This window comes from Pholis gunnellus (genome assembly GCF_910591455.1).
Source record: "Pholis gunnellus genome assembly, chromosome: 16".
Taxonomy (NCBI): domain Eukaryota; kingdom Metazoa; phylum Chordata; class Actinopteri; order Perciformes; family Pholidae; genus Pholis; species Pholis gunnellus.
The window spans coordinates 21,141,610-21,160,778 of record NC_136543.1 but is presented as its reverse complement, the minus strand read 5'-3'; the positions used below and the strand labels follow the sequence as shown (position 1 = coordinate 21,160,778).

Genomic DNA, 19,169 nt, shown 5'->3' with positions numbered 1-19,169 from the left:
GATCAGATACAACAAGTTAGAGCTCGACACAAGGTAAGAAATGTGACTTTCTACCCTCTTCTTCTTCGTTGGTGTTAACAGATGTAAGTCACTTTATTCTCCAGGCTTCTTTTCAGTTTTTATGTCTTTATTTTACACTTTTGACAAAATGTTTCTTGCAGAATATTTGTGTTTTACACAACCAAAACGTTTAGCTTTTAATTTGTTAAAAACGCTGCTGCAAGACTTACGTATTTACGTGTTCATTCTTAGTATTATTGTTATTGTTGTTATCAATAACAATAATAATGAATATTAATATTAATACATTATTATTATTTTTGTTTAGCGCTTTGAAAGGTACTCAAATTCTCGCACTTTGAATTGTAAAAACTAAAACAGTAAAAGCTTTTAAAAGTGCTTTTAAACGTTTATTTTACATTGGAGTTCTCTTTTGCATATTTCATTACTTTTGGTTTTAAAACTTGGCTTCTGTTAGCTAAAAAAAAACTGATTTCAGTGAAAGTTTTTCAGTTTAATTCAAAATATGTAACCTAACTCAGTATTTCATGATCTTTTTCTCAAACCAAACTAAGTAGTTTTGTTGCCTGAACTTAACTTATTAGTTTCCTGTGAACACAGAGGTTTATTTTGAAAGGACTGTATTCATGTAACAAGTATAAATTGAGACGTGTTGCTAGAATTTTGTAGGTAAACGCACAATAAATGAGGAGTAACTTTTTCATAAGATATCTCTCGAATATCAGACTTCCTCTTCCGTGCGCTGCTCGTTGTTTTCAGTCCGTTTCGCTCATTGAGATGTGAGACATTTCAGTTTACGAGCCGATATTTAAACCAAGTTAAAACCTAAATCATCCTCAGACGACAGCCGCTTGGTTCCCAGATTGCATTTTGGGTTAAAATCTTCACAACATGAACACATGATGGACTCGTTCCTCCTGCTGGTCAATAACATCTTTAACTGGTTTTAATGGAGGTGATGAGTTGATGTTTGTCCTCGCTGACTTTCTCTCTTCTCCATGTTGAGTTTTGTACCCTTTGTTCAGTCATTAATATTGTTATTTTAATGATGTGTGCACAATTTAAATGACGTGCTCTTCTTGGACTATAGCGCTTGATGTTTGGCATGATGGATAGATAGATAGATAGATAGATGGATAGATAGATAGATGGATAGATAGATAGATAGATAGATGGATAGATAGATAGATAGATAGATAGATAGATAGATAGATAGATAGATAGATAGATAGATAGATGGATGGATGGATGGATGGATGGATGGATGGATGGATGGATGGATAGATAGATACTTTATGTACTCAATCCTGACATTCATACCAGACTGCAGTTGTGTTGAATGCCGGTAAACAGACCGTTTACTTGCATTCTACCAAAGAATGCTCGAACGTGATTGGTCAACACTACTCGGACTACAAACAGGAAATCAGATCACCAAAATCTGGTCGCGTTGCCGTCGGGTTCTTTATCTGCGCTGTGTGTGAATTAATTAGCAAAATAATCAAAATAACTCTTTGTTTCCAGATGAGACTTTCTTTCCGTCTCGGTGCCGCTAAGCTCACCCTCCTCTCCCTCGCCCTCCTCTGCCTCGTCCCCCGGACCGTCACGTCGTACCCCCGATCACCCACCGCCCTGCTGCCACCGGCGGACCGAGCCCAGCTGGACTCCGCCCTGCTGCACCTCCAGGATGCTCTGGATGACGACTGGATGCTGAGGCCTGGGGAGGAGGAGGAGGAGGAGGAGGAGGAAGAGGAGGAGGAGGAGGAAGAGGAGGAGGAGGAGGGCGGGTCCTGGGAGGAAAAGGCCCTGCTGAGAGCCCAGAGAGGAGACCTGGTGGTTCAGCCGCTGTCGCCCTTCCCCGTGGGTCTCTCTCTGGAGAGCATGAACTATCAGGAGGGAGGAGAAGGGGAGAACGGAGGGAAGAGGAACGAGGCTCTGACCTCCATCGCCGGAGGCCTCCAGGCCATCAGCCGGGAGAAAGGAGGCACCGGTTTCCGCTTTGGGAGGAAAAGATGGACCGACAGGGGATGGATGGATTAAAGGAGGAGGGGGAACAGACTGATGAGGGAGGGGTTTTTAACGGGGGAGGAAAGAGGAGATGATTCAGTAAATGGGCTTCTCTTCCAAATATGAGGGCGGTGATACACTCGGCAATTTTCTTGGCAACGACGACACGTCTGATTCAGTTGCCCAGTGGATCACTGCCTTGAAGAATAAAAAGGTTGCACTTAAGTTAGAGGAAATATTAAGAAGAACAAAACTAAACTATACTATAACAAAAAGCATCACATTAGAATGCAGTAAACGGGATTGAACACTGCGATGTGAAATCTTCCTCGCTGTGTTTTTCTTCTTCTGTGTTTGACGACACGGCAGCAAAAGTTAACGTGAATGTCAAAGTACTTCTGTCGAATCCAAGGTCTGACGTCTGTAATAAGATATATACATAAATAAAGATGAATAGATATATTGGAAGTATTCTCTGAGTTACTTTGTTGGAAATAAATACCGAGTTCAGACTAGTGGTGCATGTGCTCATGATGAGGTACTTATACATAACACGTCGTAACTTTTACTCTATATTTATCTGACGGCTTTAGTTCATTTACAAATATTTTTTGCATTGAAAAAAAAAATATATATATATATAGTAAAAATAAAACAATATTTTATATTTTATATTGTTGCTATTTTAGGCTATTCGTGTCATTTGTTACCGTGTAGCAGTCACGGTTATGTTCAGGGAACAAAGACATCAGTGCGGGAACTAAATACAATAAATGTTGAAGTTGTAATGTGAAACCTCGCCACTAGATGTCACTAAACCCTCCACACTGTAATGTGTTCATCGCTTTCATGTTACAGCTGCTCAAAGTGGAGATTACTTAAATGATTGTATTTTATACTTCTGGGTAGATTAATCCATAATAACACATGATCATTGATCAGTTGATTAGTATTTTTAAATAATGTAATCTGGCTCAGCAAAGTAAGTAGTAACTAAAGCTATACAACGTAATAAAAGAAGTAAAAAAGTACAATACTGTCTTCCAACATGTAGTGGAGTATAAGTATAAAGTATCATAAAATATAAATAGTCAAGTAAAATACTAAACCTGTGTATTGTACCTGAGTAAATGTACTTCATTGGTAAAATGGTCCTTCCTGTGCCGTCTGACAAACTGCTGTAATGTAATCTGCCTAGCAACCTGTTCTGAATTATCTGATTGGATGATTTTCGCAGCACAACACAGTGCACGCGCACCCGTCGCTCTCTGACGTCTGCGGGGAGTTTATTTTCCTCCTTTTTTATTTAAAAATAAGTTTTGTCCTTTTTAAAAACCCGTGAATCTACAAACAACCAGAATATTTGTGTTTGTGTCGTTAATGTGGTGACAGATGCGTCACATGCTTTCTTTATAAACTCTTAAATTTAAAGTAACTATAACGCTTTAAATATAACGCTTTAAATAAATGTAATGAAGCAAAAAGCACAACATTTCCCTCTGAGATGCAGTGAAATAGAAGAATGAACATAAAATGTAAAGACTCAAGTAAAGTAACTCAAAACTGTAAAGTAGTGTTTGTTTATTTCCACTACTGCCAATTATATTAGTATCCGCAATAAATAAAATGATGTATCATCCATCAATCATAATGGCTATAACAGTAAATTATTATACAAATAATTATTTAATTAATTAAAAAATAATGTATTATATTGTAAATGTAATATTAATCAAATGTTAATGTAATTCAGAGAATATGTGAGGACAAACATATGGCGTTATTTATAACAATAGTTTACATTAGTTTTCATGTGTTTATGGTGTTTGTCTTTAAGATATAATACTGTATCGTTAGCTTAGTTTCTTTAATAAACTGAAGCTGGTCTCAGTTACAGAACAAAAACAAACCACAAACAAGGAAGCTGCAGACGTGGTGCGTTCACTGATGCTCGTAAATCTGTCGCATTGGTCTAAATGACACATCAGTCAAAACTAAGAATAGCCAAATTAAATAAGTGCTTTTAATTCAGCAAGAAATATATATTCTGCCTCTTTACTTTCATTTCATGGTATTATGTATTTTTTATGTTTTTACATAAATAAAAACACGGGGACTTTATTTATATTGCAGTTTTTACAGTTTGTATAAAAATATTAAATGAAAAATATGCAAAAATATAAAATATATAAAAACACACAATATATACAATGAAATAGAATACAATTAAAATTAACTAAACAATAGTGCAAATATTTAAGATATATTTTATATCTGTTAGTTTAATTCCACCCAGCATTAATAAAGGTGTTCTAACATTATTCTCATCATAACTTAAGTAGCTTTTCATACTTTTTAAGTACGAGTCATTAAAAGTCGGATGTGAACTATATCGCGACACACACATCCTGTTATGTACGAGTCGCCCCTGAATGCACCATTGTAGACACACTCGGACAGAAGCAGGAAGTCGAGAGAAGGAGCTCGAGCTGCGGGCTGAACCCGAGAGAAGACACGGTGCTACCGTCGGACAGAACCAGAACTTCAGACAACAGAGCCGTCCGCCGAGAAGACAACATGTCTCTGGTCTCACTCCTCGTCCTCTTGGGCACAACACTGACGGTGAACGGCGGTGAGTTCACGTCTCTCACTCCTTTATGTGACTCGCGTTGAAAACGAAAGTAAAAAAAAAGAAGTCTTTGAAAATCCGTTTTTCTGTCTCTTATATCCAATATAAGATATATAATAACATCCAATTTATTGAAATGGATGTTGAGTGTTTAGTGATGTGCACGTGCACCTCTTCCGGTGAAACACAGTGAATGTGTCTTCACTACTTCTGTCATCGGGAGTTATTGAGACTGCGTGTTAAACATGGCGTCCGGTCTGAAGCGCGAGCTCTACACGTTTATGTGTTTTAATATAACGTTCACTCAACAATGTATCAGTTTATAAATGTCTTTATTAAATCATAAAATATGGACAAATCTAACTTTCGAAAACCCAAGAAAAAAAAGTTTTTGTTGAAGTAATGTATTTAAAATATTTAATATATTTAAAATATTGAATGTATTTCTCATAAGAAAGAAAGAGATCACAGTGTCCTGAGTGTTATTTACTGAACAATTACTCGACTTTCAGATTGTTTACAAGTAGTTATTATTATTGTTGTTTTCATTAAGTGACATTAACACACAAATAAACTGGATAAAGTTCAGATGCAGTGAAGACAGCAGTCAGCTGGTCTCTCTCTGGTGTTATAACGATAAGAGACGTTAATATTCACTTTTTATTCCACATCTGTCGATGAGTTAATCGGTGGAAGTTATGATCATATTCTGAGACAACAGCAGCTTGTCAGACGTGTTTTCGGGTTCATTGCTCTTTGTAAATATGTTGGCTCGGTTCCATAATCTCCACCTTTTTCCTGCGTCCCTGAAGTGGACAGACGACATAGTTCACGAGCTCATAAACAAAGCACGACTGTTAAAGTTTACTTTCCTCACATCTGGAGCTTGTTGCTGACACGGATACAGATATTCATAATGTTTGTACACACAGTACATACTTTATCTCTGTGTACACCGCAGGACGTGTGTTTTAATAACCTGTTTCACTACAGTATCTGTTAACGTGTGACCGACGACATAGAAACTACAACTTCAGTTCATTAAGATAAAACAGCAAACATCCTTTAATGTGATCATAAGCTGAATGTCTTTAGAAGTAGTGTCATATCTCCATAACAGAATACATCACAGTATATGTTTTCTGATAATTCAATATAAACAGAGTCTATCTGAACCACATCGAATTATCACCCGATTCCAAACAGACGAGTAAATACAAAACGCATCTTTACCCAGCTGCATATGAGCTGTAATGATAATAATAATAATGATAATAATAATGATAATAATAATCACTCTAGCTCTTAACGAGCCGTGCAACACACACCCATTATAAAATCTGAAACGGACCCAAAATGTTCCTGAAACTTAATGCGACTTCATGAAAGCTGTGCTCGCTATCAAAATGTCCATTTGGCTCAATAAAGTGCAGCGTGTTGTCAACGTTTTAAACTTCAAATAATTTTTCTACGTGAAGGTACGGCTCCTCAATATGGGCCCAAAGTTACGCTTTTCGCCGAAACCCCGTTCTAGTGAACGGAGGAATTCTGCTCCGTTTTGGGGGATTTTCGGGAAAACCGCTCAACGGATCTCTAGAAGATACTTGGCACACTGATCCCGATCAGGCCGCTCTATTGATGTAACGTTTGCGCAGGTGTCGGTAACGCTGTGCGAGGAGAAGCGCAGCAAACCTTTCTGGATAAACATCGGGATGATTAAGCCCGATGGATTATACACATTTATCATTTATCTCATGCTTTTATTTTCTAAAATGTTTTCATGGAACGAGCACAAAACAAGTTCTAGTCTACGAGTTTGACCTGGTGACTGGTGCGTAACAACATGTTGTGTAATAGTAGGAAACTGTCCTGGAGATTATGTAAATATCTGTGAATATATATATTTAAATGTGGATTATCTGTTGTCAGCTCATCCACCTTTGTGTAATAAATATCTCTTCCTGTGCAGAGAAACACTCCCTCACTTACATCTACACGGCGTTCTCCCAGAAGCCCGTGGGACTGCCGGGCCTCCACGAGTTCACGGCCATGGGGCTGCTGGACAACAAGATGATCGACTACTTCGACAGCGACCACCAGGAGAAGGTTCCCAAACAGCCGTGGATGAAGGAGAAACTCGAGAAAGACTACTGGGAGAAAGGAACGCAGTCCCGTCAGAGCAAGCAGCAGTGGTTCAAGGTCAACATCAACATCCTGATGAAACGCATGAACGGGTCGGGTAAGAACCTTCAGTACAGACCGCTGAGTCATCGACTCGAACCGCTGTCATAGAAGCATTACTGCCAACCTGAGCCAAAAGTTACCATCACATAATGCCTCATTTGCATATTTAAACACACACTTTCACAAAACTTGTAACACAAAAAATAGTTTTAGTCTTCATGGAAGTAATGAACTGGTCTCTCTCTCTCTCTCTCTCTCTCTCTCTCTCTCTCTCTCTCTCTCTCTCTCTCTCTCTCTCTCTCTCTCTCTCTCTCTCTCTCTCTCTCTCTCTCTCTCTCTCTCTCTCTCTCTCTCTCTCTCTCTCTCTCTCTCTCTCTCTCTCTCTCTCTAGAATCTGCCAACCACGTGCTCCAGTGGCGGCACGGCTGTGAAGGCGCCATGCAGCCCGACGGTAAGATCACGTTCACCCGCGGCGTCGACATGTACAGCTATGACGGCAACGACTTCCTGTCCTTCGACGACAGCAATGGCGTCTGGGTCGCCCCGGTCTTCGCGGCGCAGCAGACCAAGAGGAAGTGGGACGACGTCCAGGTGCTGAAAGAATACACCAAAGGATACCTGGAGAACGAGTGCATCGACTGGATGGGGAAGTTCGTAACGTATCACGATCAGCAGCTGAAAGAAGCAAATACAGACTGTACGTATGAATGAAAATCTGTGTTTTTGTTCTTTATTACTACTGGCGGTAATATAAGTAGCTTTAATTGAATTTTTTTAAATCATACTGGTGTCATTATTAAAAATGATGACTCACTTCCTGGTTTTTCTCCGTCCAGCTCCTCCAGAGGTGTTTCTCTTCACGAAGAACACCATCGTTGAGGCGAACATCATTCTGACGTGCCTCGCCACGGGTTACTACCCAAAAGACATCGTGCTGCGGATCAAGAGGAACAACCGTATCCTGGCTCCGGAGGACGGACTGCGCTCTACGGGCAGTCGGCCGAACGGAGACGACACCTTCCAGAGAAGAGACAGCGTGGAGATTCTGAAGAGTGACGAGTCCAAATACACCTGTGAAGTGATCCACCGGGCCACCGGGGTGCATGTGGAGAAGGAATGGGGTCAGAAACCTTTTCTTATTTGTTGTTTCTCACGTGTTTCTTTGGGCAGTATATATACTCCTCAAATGATGACTTTACAGTCGTAGTTTGGTGAAGTGGTGGAGCAGCGTGGCATCATGGGAGTTGTTGTCTTCATTGCTGTCGCTAGGAATCCTTCGGTGTTCGTGGTTCAGGAGGTTTTGTACCTCAGAAGTCTGATTAAAACACTGAATAAAAGCAGCTTTTCCAAGGACGCAGGACGTCCTGGAGGAGCCGAGCTGATGCTAACGTTAGCTTAGCTTGTTGTTCGGATAAATTCTGATCCAGATGTCCGACGACAAAAGAAAATAATAATATATATAAATACAGTTAAAAACCACCAACAACCTTTAAACTCGATCAAAAGTCTATTTTGATCCAAATGAATTCCACCGTTACCTTTTGTTGTATCAAACCTTTCTCTGTTGGTTTAATACTTTTCGGCTCGTGCTACTACACAAGCTAACAGAAGATGACACGCAGGTCTACGAGAAAGACGATTAAACTGAACCCAACGGAAATAGAAATGTTGTTGAAAGTGAACTGAATGTTTTCTGTGTTTTAGATCACAAGCTTCCTCCAGAGACCGGAGGAGCTGTCATTGGAGTAGTGGCCGGGATCTTGATCTTGATCTTGGTCTTGGTCGGTGTGATTCTGATCGTCTTGTATAAAAAAGGTAGGTGCAATAACGAACTATTGTCAACAACAGGACAGCAGTGTTTTTTAACCATTAATATGTGATGCAGTATTCAGTATTGTGTATTCACATCAAGCACAAAGTAGCTGCTGGTTGAGTTGAGATGTGGTGCATGAATTCATTATCAGGTACAAAGGTCTGTTATTACTTTATAGACGTCTCGAGGTGTTCAGAGGTCACATTAAATAGCAGTACACAACACGAGAATTCACTTTGTCTTCTACAACATCATTCAAATTCACATCATTTTTGATCTAAATCCATAAGATTGTTTAATTTATTTAGTTTTTCTCTACTTTCCCTCATCGTCTAAAGCAGCCGTGTTTAAAGGTCATCCATGTTCAGTTACACACTGTGTGTTCATACGTTGTGTTTATTTGCAGGACTTCTCAGCCGTCTACTCAACAAAAACAGAGGTAACGACTTTCATTCTCTTAAAGGGACAGTAGCGATGTTTGGAAGTGTGGTTTGTGTGAAGTTCTTCTCCATCGTCAGAGTTTTACTGCCTCAGAAGGAGCAGTGATGTTCTGCTGTGGATGTAAAATAATCAGTAGCAGTTTAAAAGTACGCTGTATTTAGAGTACTTTCACCTCTTTGCGTTGCTGTCGGACAGACCTTTATGACGGAGATCTGAAGCTGTTATTTCAGCTCCAGACATGCTTCAGAGACTCATTCATGAGATCAGTGATTTAACCTCTCAGGACACAGCTTCTGCCTCCATCTGTCAGCTCGCTGGAGTTATTGTGTGACCAAAGACAAACGGTGCCAGCAGCAGGTTTATATTATGTCAGCGGTCAATAATCAAAGCTGATTCTGTTCATAACTTCATGAAAGATGAAAATGAATAACTTTCATTTATATCATTAAGATAACAGAGTTTTTTTTATATCTATTTAAGTTCTCTTTTATCATTTTGGAAGAATAAAATAAAAAGCTGTACTGGCTCTTTTTAAATGACCTCGTGTTGGTTTTCTTTCTTCTCAGGCTCAGATCCGTCTCTCAGCAGCAACGAGTCCAGTGAGTATCTGTGTGTTCAGGTTAAATCAGCTTTACATCATCAAAACACGGGCTGAGTCATTTAGTTATGTATGTTTATGTATGTATACAAATACAATGTAGTGTTACTGTTACTTATATGAATGTAAGTATCAGGTTGTATCAACCGATAACTAATTCATTTAAAGACTGTAGACCGTCTATAAAGATGATCCTAATATATCTAAATGTGTGTTTGAGTGTTTTAACTTTTGTGTGTTTTTATTAACAGCGAAACCACTTCGGGCCCCAAGTAAGTGCTTTATTTCTCTGATAAGGATTCTATTATGGATTGTATTCCTAAAGTGTTTAGTATTTCTGTGCCAATGTTTATATTTTTACAATCAGAAGGAGGAAACTCAAACGTCTGCTCAAACCAAATGTTTGTTAATGAACTCGTATCTAAAAAGAGTCTTTCCTCCTCTGCTGAAGCTGAAACGAGCTCAGATCCGTCTGCCAGCAGCAACAAGAGCAGCTCTGGTGAGTATCTTTGTGTTGAATGTGCTGAAACCATCAAATGAAACCAATAACCCTGAACTGGGACCGGTTGGGCTCACTTAGGGCCGCTGTGTCATTTATATGAATTTAAATATCAAGGTTGTATCGACCGATAACTAACCAAAAGTCTGCTCAAACCAAATGTACGTCTATTACTGCACTGAAAGCTGCATCGAGCTACGATGATATAATATCTACCGTGTGAATAAAATGTCTCTTCTGTTCCTCCGTCCAGCTGAGAGCGTCGTCCTGATGGAGGTGAAAGGAGAGGAGAACAGAGAGGAGGACGGGTGAAGTCTCTCACGTCACGACTCTGCTCTCTGGTACCAAATCAACCAACTCAACACATAACTTCTACTGCAACAGACTTTAAAAGAGACCATTTGAAAATGAGCAGCGACAACAAATTACATTTAAAAGCTAAAATGATGTCGTTGCCGCTCAGAAAACAACCGAATCAGCACTAAAGTACGAGTTCTGTTGCTGGATTTGAAACAGTGAAACTGTGGTGAGGTTGTTGAAGATCCAGGAAAGTGACAAGAGAAGTTTGACCTGCAAGTAATTCAAGAATCCAGAGAAAGTTTTTAAAATCAGTTTGTTACTTCGGCCGCATGGCTGCGGGAGACGACGACAAATATTTCACGTTTACACAAAGTTCTACGTGTTTCTTTGTGTCTAAAAATAAATGTAATCCTACAAAGTTAGAAAAGCAAAGTTTAAATCCGGCCTGATAAGTTGCCGTACACATAAAAGAAGGAACCCGATCACACACACACACACACACACACACTGATGCATACAGCTTATTAATCAAACACAGCGACGCTCGGGCATCGATATGAATATCTGGACGTTGTGACCGTGGGATCGTCTCGTGTGTTTGACTCGGGGAGGGTTTAGAGAAGAAGGAAATGTTCGAGCGGTCCGTGTGGAGCTCGGTGTGTAAATGTTTATCTTTCCCTCTGACGACGATTCGATACGAATATTAATATACGTGTTCTGTGATACAATACAAAAAAATCAATGCTAATTCACGAGCGCTCGCTAACGTGTAGCCAGTCTGCCAGGGAAGGCTGCCAATCTCTTGTGTTCCTGTTGAATGTATTTTAGCCGCAAACATACAAAACGATCACCTGACACACTTTAATCCATGTCATCCAAGATGGCTGCCCCCCCCCCCCCCCCCCCCCGACTAATCGATTGTTTTCTTTGAGTCCTTTCACAAAAGGCTTACAAATGGATTTAATAACAAATAGTTAAGAAATAGCTATAAAAGAAAAAAAAAAAAGCCTTAAGTGGAATTTTTAAGGAGGTTTTAAATGCTTTTGTTTAATTTACAAATCAAAGTAAACTTTAAATGTCTTCATTTGGTTTCAGTTTGTCTCCGTATGCTGACAGTGAATTTAAACTTGCTGCTGATGATCAATAATTCATCTGTAGTCAAACGACAAAATACAGTTTGTATGTGTGTTATTGTGGATTATGTAATTTGCGGTTGTTTCACAGTAGAAACACATGAAACAGTGATTTGTAGTGAATCTGTAAACACACTGGTTTCTTTATTTAAATTGAACAGAAGTCTAGTAAGTCCTGCTTCCTTTAGTACTCGCTGATGTAAATACACACTTTCTATTATGTGAGCTTGTTGAATTAATCATAAGTTGCTTACATTCATTTTAAAAGCTTTGAATGTGCAGATAGTCTGCAAACATACGAGAATTTGATCATTTTTTTAGATGAATATTCTTTGCAAAAGAAATGCACCTTAAACCATTTACCTTAAAACAGATCATTGGAGATATTTAATATGAAACATGAAATGTTGTTTAAAACAAATGTAATTATATATTCTGCATTCAAATGTTTTCATCTTTTGGGTTTTACGTTTTGTTATCCTGCTGTTTATAATTATTACTTTCACAGATCTGCAGTGAATCCTGAAATCTGCTCGTTGGTTTTATATGAATGAGTTGTTTGAAGCTGTTGAGATGAGTCCAACTCATACAAAGAATCCATTTACAGATATTCTTTTGTTTGGTTTATTGTTTTCTTTTGACTCTTTGGATATTATGAATGTTATTTGTCTGTGAGGTTCTTCTTTAAATCATGTTTGAACTATGAGGACATTTGTGTTCATGATCTGCTTCTGAAATAAATAAATAAAATGAAATCCTTGTTGAATGGAATCTGTTGATTTACAGAATCATAAATCTAACTTTGCTGCAGCTGTTCAGCCTGCATGTAAACAACAAACAGTAAAATAATTGATATATACAATATTAAGTCTTAATTTGCAGCTGTTTGTGACCTCTGAGTGTGTCAGTATTTATTGTGCTAAGCTAGCGCGGCTTTACCTTAAGATCCTCGGAGCACTTATCTTGCTTCTATTGTTTCTATTTTTACCATGTAGCGTCTTTGAGTACCTTTTTAAAGGCTATACAAATAAAGCTTTTCCTTTAGTGACACCTGGTGGTGATGAGAGGCGACTGCAGACGTCTTTATTTGTAGACGACACTGTAAACAGCGTGTCGTCATCTTTGAGCCGCAGAGCATCCTCTGCTCCCTCAGGTGTTCTCCCAGCGTCCTCTACATGCCCCACATCCAGCAGTGGTGGGGGGCCGCGGGGTCCTCGCTGAGGGCCTCCTTGAGGGACGACTTCTTCCAGGACCTCGTTCTGAACCAGGCGGCCGAGGCTCCGCCCTCCAAGAAAAGAGCCGGTGTGTGACTCCATCCTGAGTCACACACCGGCTTAAACCACGACATGATATGAAGGGTGTTTATGACCACCTCCTCGCAGTGACTGAGGCCATGTCCACACTCCTCCGTTTCTATTCATAAACGCCGTTTCCATATTAAAACACATATGTTTACACTGAGCGTCCACACTATCATGGAGCGTCTGACTCTGGACTCTCAAAACAACCACAAAGAGGCTCAAAACAACCACAAAGAGACTCAAAACAACCACAAAGACTCTCAAAACAACCACAAAAAGCGCCTCAACAACTTTAGATTCCTTGTGTCTTGCTCCCGTGTAGGGGAGGTGGTGGGGCCTCATCTGACAGAACGTCCTCGAGTACAACCCGGACAGCGAGGCCACGGGGGAGACGACCGGAATCACTTAAAGTAACTTAATTAAAATGAAATAAATAAATACAGGAACCAGAGTTTCAGGCACCGTTCTAGTACGGTAGAAATATTCAGTATTCAATTGAAGCCTTATTCGACACCAGAAGTCTTTTATCTGCCTCTTTCACTGAGGGTTTTATCTCACCGTGTACTCTCCTCTCCTTCACTGTCTCCAACAGACCGAGCAGGTGATTCCAGGTGAAAGCTCTGATCTCCGCATCGATTTTCATTTCGTCTCATCCACTTCAGTCACAAAGCAGACGGGTTCAAGAAGCTTAGAGACGGCTCACAGTCGGACATTTCCACCGCGGACATTGTGTCTGGTCCGCTGTGAAGCCGGCAGCTTTTATTTTCTGAAAAACAGCAAATCCTTTAGAAATTGATTGTGTCTGTGCTGGAAGGAGAGACGTGGGTTTCAGAGGTGAAGTGAATCACCTGGAATCACCTGCTCAGATGAAAATACTGTCGTATCTTCAGTTAGTTACAGAAAATAATTCTGATAATTGGTTTGATTCCAGCTTCTAGGATCTGAGAGTTCTCTGCATTTCTTTGTTTTATTTGCATATAATCAAAGTGTGAACTGAATATAAATCAAGACGTCAGCTTAACCTCTGGGAACATTTTAAATATCCTGTGATGTTTTTTAAACTAAACGATTAATAGATTAATAAAATAAAAAATAATTAAAATAGATTGAAAAATAATGAAAATAATCTGAAATTTATAGAATGGCTTTCTCGTTATAATTTTATTTTTGCAGAACTGAAACCATTTGAATACAGCTTTGTTTGATATATGTATATATAGATATATGTATATATATCTATATATATGGAATTCATGTTTTTTATTATTATGTATTATGTATTGATTTATACATTTCAGCAACAATAGGAAATAAGGAAAACAATATTTTTAAGAGAACAGATGAATTTAATTGTAGATTCCCCCCCCCCCCCCCCCTCTTGACGGCTTAGATTGAGAACTTCAGTATTTATATCTACAGACGACCCTGGAGAGTCCTTATTTAAGACATCAAAGCATCCGACTGAAAGAGGAGACGAGGAAAGGAAGAGTGTCAGATGAAAAGGAAAAGTCAAGAGGAAGAGAGACGAGGTGATCAAGTGGAGGGAAGAGGAGGTCTGAGTACACTCGTCTTCACTTCCTGCTCCTTCTAACGACCTTCCCTCTCATCTTCCTCCTCTCACCTTCTCACCTTCCCTCTCATCTTCCTCCTCTCATCTTCCTCCTCTCACCTTCTCACCTTCCCTCTCATCTTCCTCCTCTCATCTTCTCACCTTCCCTCTCATCTTCCTCCTCTCATCTTCTCACCTTCCCTCTCATCTTCCTCCTCTCATCTTCCTCCTCTCACCTTCCCTCTCATCTTCCTCCTCTCATCTTCTCACCTTCCCTCTTATCTTCCTCCTCTCATCTTCCTCCTCTCACCTTCTCACCTTCCCTCTCATCTTCCTCCTCTCACCTTCTCACCTTCCTTCTCACCTTCCCTCTCATCTTCCTCCTCTCATCTTCTCACCTTCCCTCTCATCTTCCTCCTCTCATCTTCTCACCTTCCCTCTCATCTTCCTCCTCTCATCTTCTCACCTTCCCTCTCACCTTCTCACCTTCTCACCTTCCCTCTCACCTTTCTCCTCTCACCTTGCCTCTCACCTTCCCTTTCACCTTACCCTCCTCCTTCCGTTCTCTTTTGCAGCTCATACTAAAAAAACGCTGCAAACAGCCGAGAAAGTCCAAGTGGAGCACCGGCACCATGGAGAGATTCGGGAAAAAGAAGATCAAGACCTCGTCCTCCTCGTCCTCGTCCTCCTCCTCGTCCTCCTCCTCCTCGTCCTCCTCGTCCTCGTCCTCCTCGTCCTCCTCCTCGTCCTCCTCGCGTCCAGCCCCCTGCTGAGTCTGAACGCTGAGTCGGTGAACGGCTGCTCTGCTGGTTTGAGCTCCTCTGAGAGCGGCGACGTCACCCTTATTAAACCGAATCCTTGTGAACAGCAGATATAAAGTACAAAGACAACTAAAGGGAGTGAAAGTAAAACTTCTGCTTCTTTGTGCTACAGCTGAACGAGCTTCAACAGGCCGCGGCCTCAGACCCCCGAGGCTCTGCAGGAAGTCCGGGCATCGAGCCAAGAGGACGCAACGCTGAGCCGAGGCCTCGACCCGCCTCTCTGATATCATATCAAAGGAAATGTGTTTTAGTCCACATGTGAGGATTTCACTTCCAAATACACTTTAATTATGGTTTGATATCTCTTTTAACCCTTAGAGACCCACATAGACACGCTTTTGTGTGTTCTTCTAGTCATACATCTGCAATGAACATTGTGTTTTGTGCCTTTTAAACGGTCTTAGAACATTATGATGGAAGTATACCCATTCTCACTATAGCTCAGGGGTTGATACTGTTTGTTTTACAGATTTGGTGCTAAACTTGATAGTTTTTTACTTGATTAAAATGATCAAAAATCACTAAAAAAATTCCACATTAATGTATTTAGTATCCAAAACTTTTGATATTTTGTAGATCTCTGCAAGAAAAGGTTTTTTCGGCGATTGGATGGAAACTTCTCAGAAATCCACTTTATTGTGAAAATACCTTTCAAAGTCACTCGCCCTCTGGATCTCTGCTGCCCCATGTCTCGGCCCTGGATACACGGGGAAAGTTCATGGCTGCATAATGAAACATTTATTTAAAAATAGACAAGGAGAGAGAGAGCGAGGTCGACCCAAAGGTCCTCAAACCTTTTGAAGCTGAAAACATTCATGAAGAAACTCAAACTTCACGTTAATGTTTAAAACTTTCAGAAAATCAGGCGGCAACCTCCAGTTCTTAAAAGTGAAGTCAAAGCTTCACGTGTCAAAGCTGCATTCTCTCTAGTGTCCACCAGGGGGCGACTCCTCTGGTTGTATAGAAGTCTATGAGAAAATGACTCTACTTCTCTCTTGATTTATTACCTCAGTAAACATTGTAAACATGAGTTTATGGTCTCAATCTCTAGTTTCAAGTCTTCTTCAATACAGCATGATGTTCATTTAGTAAATGATGGTCCATTTAGAGTCAAACAGACCATAAAGCAGGGGACGCTTTAGGGCGGGGCTTACTGTGATTGACAGGTCTCCATCAGAGACGTGTACGGCGTCTATACGTCATTGACTTACATTGATCGAACAGTAACAAATTAAAGAATGATTCCCCCGCTCCTCTTCCTCCTTTTCCACGTCTTCCTCCTCAGGAGAGCGTAACAACGGGCGAGAGACTGGAGCCAACATGGCCGCCTTGGAGCAGACGCAGACGTTCAACAGGAAGCTGCTCGACGAGGAGACGCCGCCGCTGGTCGTCAATCACAGCAAACTGAGGGTGAGTCGACCGACTGAACTCTGATTGGCTCTGTGGTTTTCCAACTTTAGACACAGCAGAACTATTTTTATCTCAGTGCGTCTACAGACACCGAAAAACAACCGCAACAAGACGGAGCTCCTTAAGGTAGCCCAGTTTCCCAGTTGACTCCTTCGTAAGTCCCGCCCCTCAAACTCAGAAGGGGCCAATCACAGCGTAGCATCGTCCAGCTCTTACTAAGTATTATATTTAATAACTTATGCTTCATCCACACACTCTTGTCAAAGCGTAGGAAACAATGCTATCAACTGATGAGTGGCAGCTCTGTTTGCCTTATTTTCTGTCACCCGTGTAGCATTAAAGCATGGTGGAGTTAGCACACTAGCACGCTAACCAGTTGTTAGCGAGCTAGCTAATAGTTTGTTAGTCAGCATGCTTTAATGCTACACGGGTCACAGAAAATGAGCTGTTGCTCCAGTCAAGATACCACAGAAAATGATTTAATGTTTGTTTTACTTTATTCTATTTATATTAACTATTAATAGTAGATTTCCAGGTTTATTTACCTTTTTTTGTTACCTTTTTCTTTTTCTCTCCAGGAAGTGAAGAAAGACATCGACAGCTCTTGATCTCCCATATCAGCTCTATTTTATTAAATCCTCAGTGCATTCGAACAGGAAGTTGTTTACTCCTCAATATTTATTATGTTATAATTTATTTATAATAGAGTATTTATTAATGGGGCCACTTTATAATCGCTATAACCATGTAATATTATTAAATTATAATTTATCTTGACATTAACTTTAATTAAAACAATTTAATTTTTCAAACTTTGACAAGTTCCAGTTTTTTATTCTGAGAATTGTGCTTCATGATAATATTTGTTAAATTCTAAATATTTTTTGTTTTTACATTAAATAATCAGTGGTGAAGTACTTATAAGTATAGCTTTGATGTACTTGTACTTTACTTGAGTAGTTTCATTTGATTTAATTCATACTTGTACTTCACTTTATTACAGAGGAATACTTTGTTAACATTTGACAGCTTCAGCACAAACCTAAATATATAAGTATATAGTATATATAGTATATAGTATATAAAATAGGTCAAATTTGCTGTTCTTGTACCACAGCTCTACTTATCTGTTATTACATCAGTAATAATACATGCATATAATGTCACTTTGATACTTTAAGTATTTAGTTTATTGAAAATAAGTTACTTTTACTCTTTTTTATCCAGATATTTTACTTGTAACAGAGTATTTTTACATTGTTGTACAAGTACTTTTACTTAAGTACTTGATCTGAGTACTTCTTCCTCTGCTGTAAAGAACAAATGAAAGCCCAAAGAACAGAATGTGACTGTAGCTTCTTGCATAACTACGTCGGTACGCTTATTCAGAGCGATAGTACACAGTTGGAACACACTCCTGACGTCGGTCTGTGATGCAATGACGTACGGAAATAAAACAGTCAAACCTGAGTTAGTATAGTGACGTTAATTTCCGTTTAATAGGGGAACCTTCAAAATAAACGACAGAGTATTAAATGTCAACAAAAAATGTAATAAATACAGCAGTTAAATATGTATTAGGAAAAACAAAATATATAATACATAATATACAAATAAATATATTACAGTATAAACATAGAAATTATATTAACCAATATAGAGTGTTATTATCTAAAGGGTAATAAACCATTTATATATTATAAATAACATTATTTTAAGGTTTAATGTGAGAACAAACCACATATCAGGAATTTAATGTCAAGCTATTTCATATGAAATTATTTAAAACAATAAAGTAACAGCTTAGTCAATAATTATCAGGGATTTATGTTTTTTAGGTGTTTTTGTGAAATGTTATTGAAGTTTATGACAATTTGAGCTAATTTAGCATATTTGTAGATACGTGATGTGGTTTTATATTTATATTATTATTGTGTTTTTTTAAGTACATCTACTCAAGTACCTCAAAATAATTGTACTTGGAGTATTTCCATTTTATGCTACTTGGTACTTCTGTTCTCCAACATCTCAAAGGGAAATATCTTAATGTTTTCTCTGCTGCATTTATCTGAGAGAGAGAGATTACATTTATTTCAAATATATAAATCAACTAATACATTATTAATTAAACTACCCAGAAGTAGTTTATCACCTTTACCAGCTGCAAGATTTAAGTGATGAACACATAAATTAAAAATAAATATATTTATGTATATATGTAAATACATTTAAATAATTATAATCCAAGTATTTTTAGGTTTTAAATACAATAATATTACCTGTACCAGAGTATTGTTACGCTGTGGTATTACTACTTTTACTTCTGTATTTGTACCAACTGCTAATTTGGTTAAACTTTAGTTTAAGTTTTTATTTTGAAAATAATGAAACCGGATGTATTCCCCGGCCGTTGGTCGCTTGTAGCGGCGGTATGAAAAAAAAAATGGCCATCGTTAGGTTCGG

General features: G+C 39.1%; 1 protein-coding gene across 1 annotated transcript; it reads left to right on the top strand.

The window, feature by feature from the left end:
* Positions 1–4,468: 4,468 nt before the first annotated feature.
* On the top strand, positions 4,469–12,689 carry LOC306708268 (H-2 class I histocompatibility antigen, Q10 alpha chain-like). The gene is made up of 10 exons (XM_079176063.1): positions 4,469–4,660; positions 6,627–6,896; positions 7,233–7,538; positions 7,678–7,962; positions 8,546–8,656; positions 9,061–9,093; positions 9,662–9,694; positions 9,945–9,965; positions 10,145–10,192; positions 10,446–12,689. The coding sequence occupies exons 1-10, from the start codon at positions 4,606–4,608 to the stop codon at positions 10,502–10,504; spliced, it is 1,221 nt and encodes a 406-aa protein (XP_079032189.1). The 5' UTR covers positions 4,469–4,605; the 3' UTR covers positions 10,505–12,689.
* The last annotated feature ends 6,480 nt before the right edge of the window (positions 12,690–19,169 follow it).

Bases quoted from the DNA above. Each gene is read 5' to 3' on its own strand.
- LOC306708268 (XM_079176063.1), top strand. From the start codon at position 4,606: ATGTCTCTGGTCTCACTCCTCGTCCTCTTGGGCACAACACTGACGGTG. The intron at 7,539-7,677 runs GTACGTATGAAT...TTCTCCGTCCAG, and splicing joins GAAAGAAGCAAATACAGACT to CTCCTCCAGAGGTGTTTCTC. The intron at 8,657-9,060 runs GTAGGTGCAATA...GTTTATTTGCAG, and splicing joins GATCGTCTTGTATAAAAAAG to GACTTCTCAGCCGTCTACTC.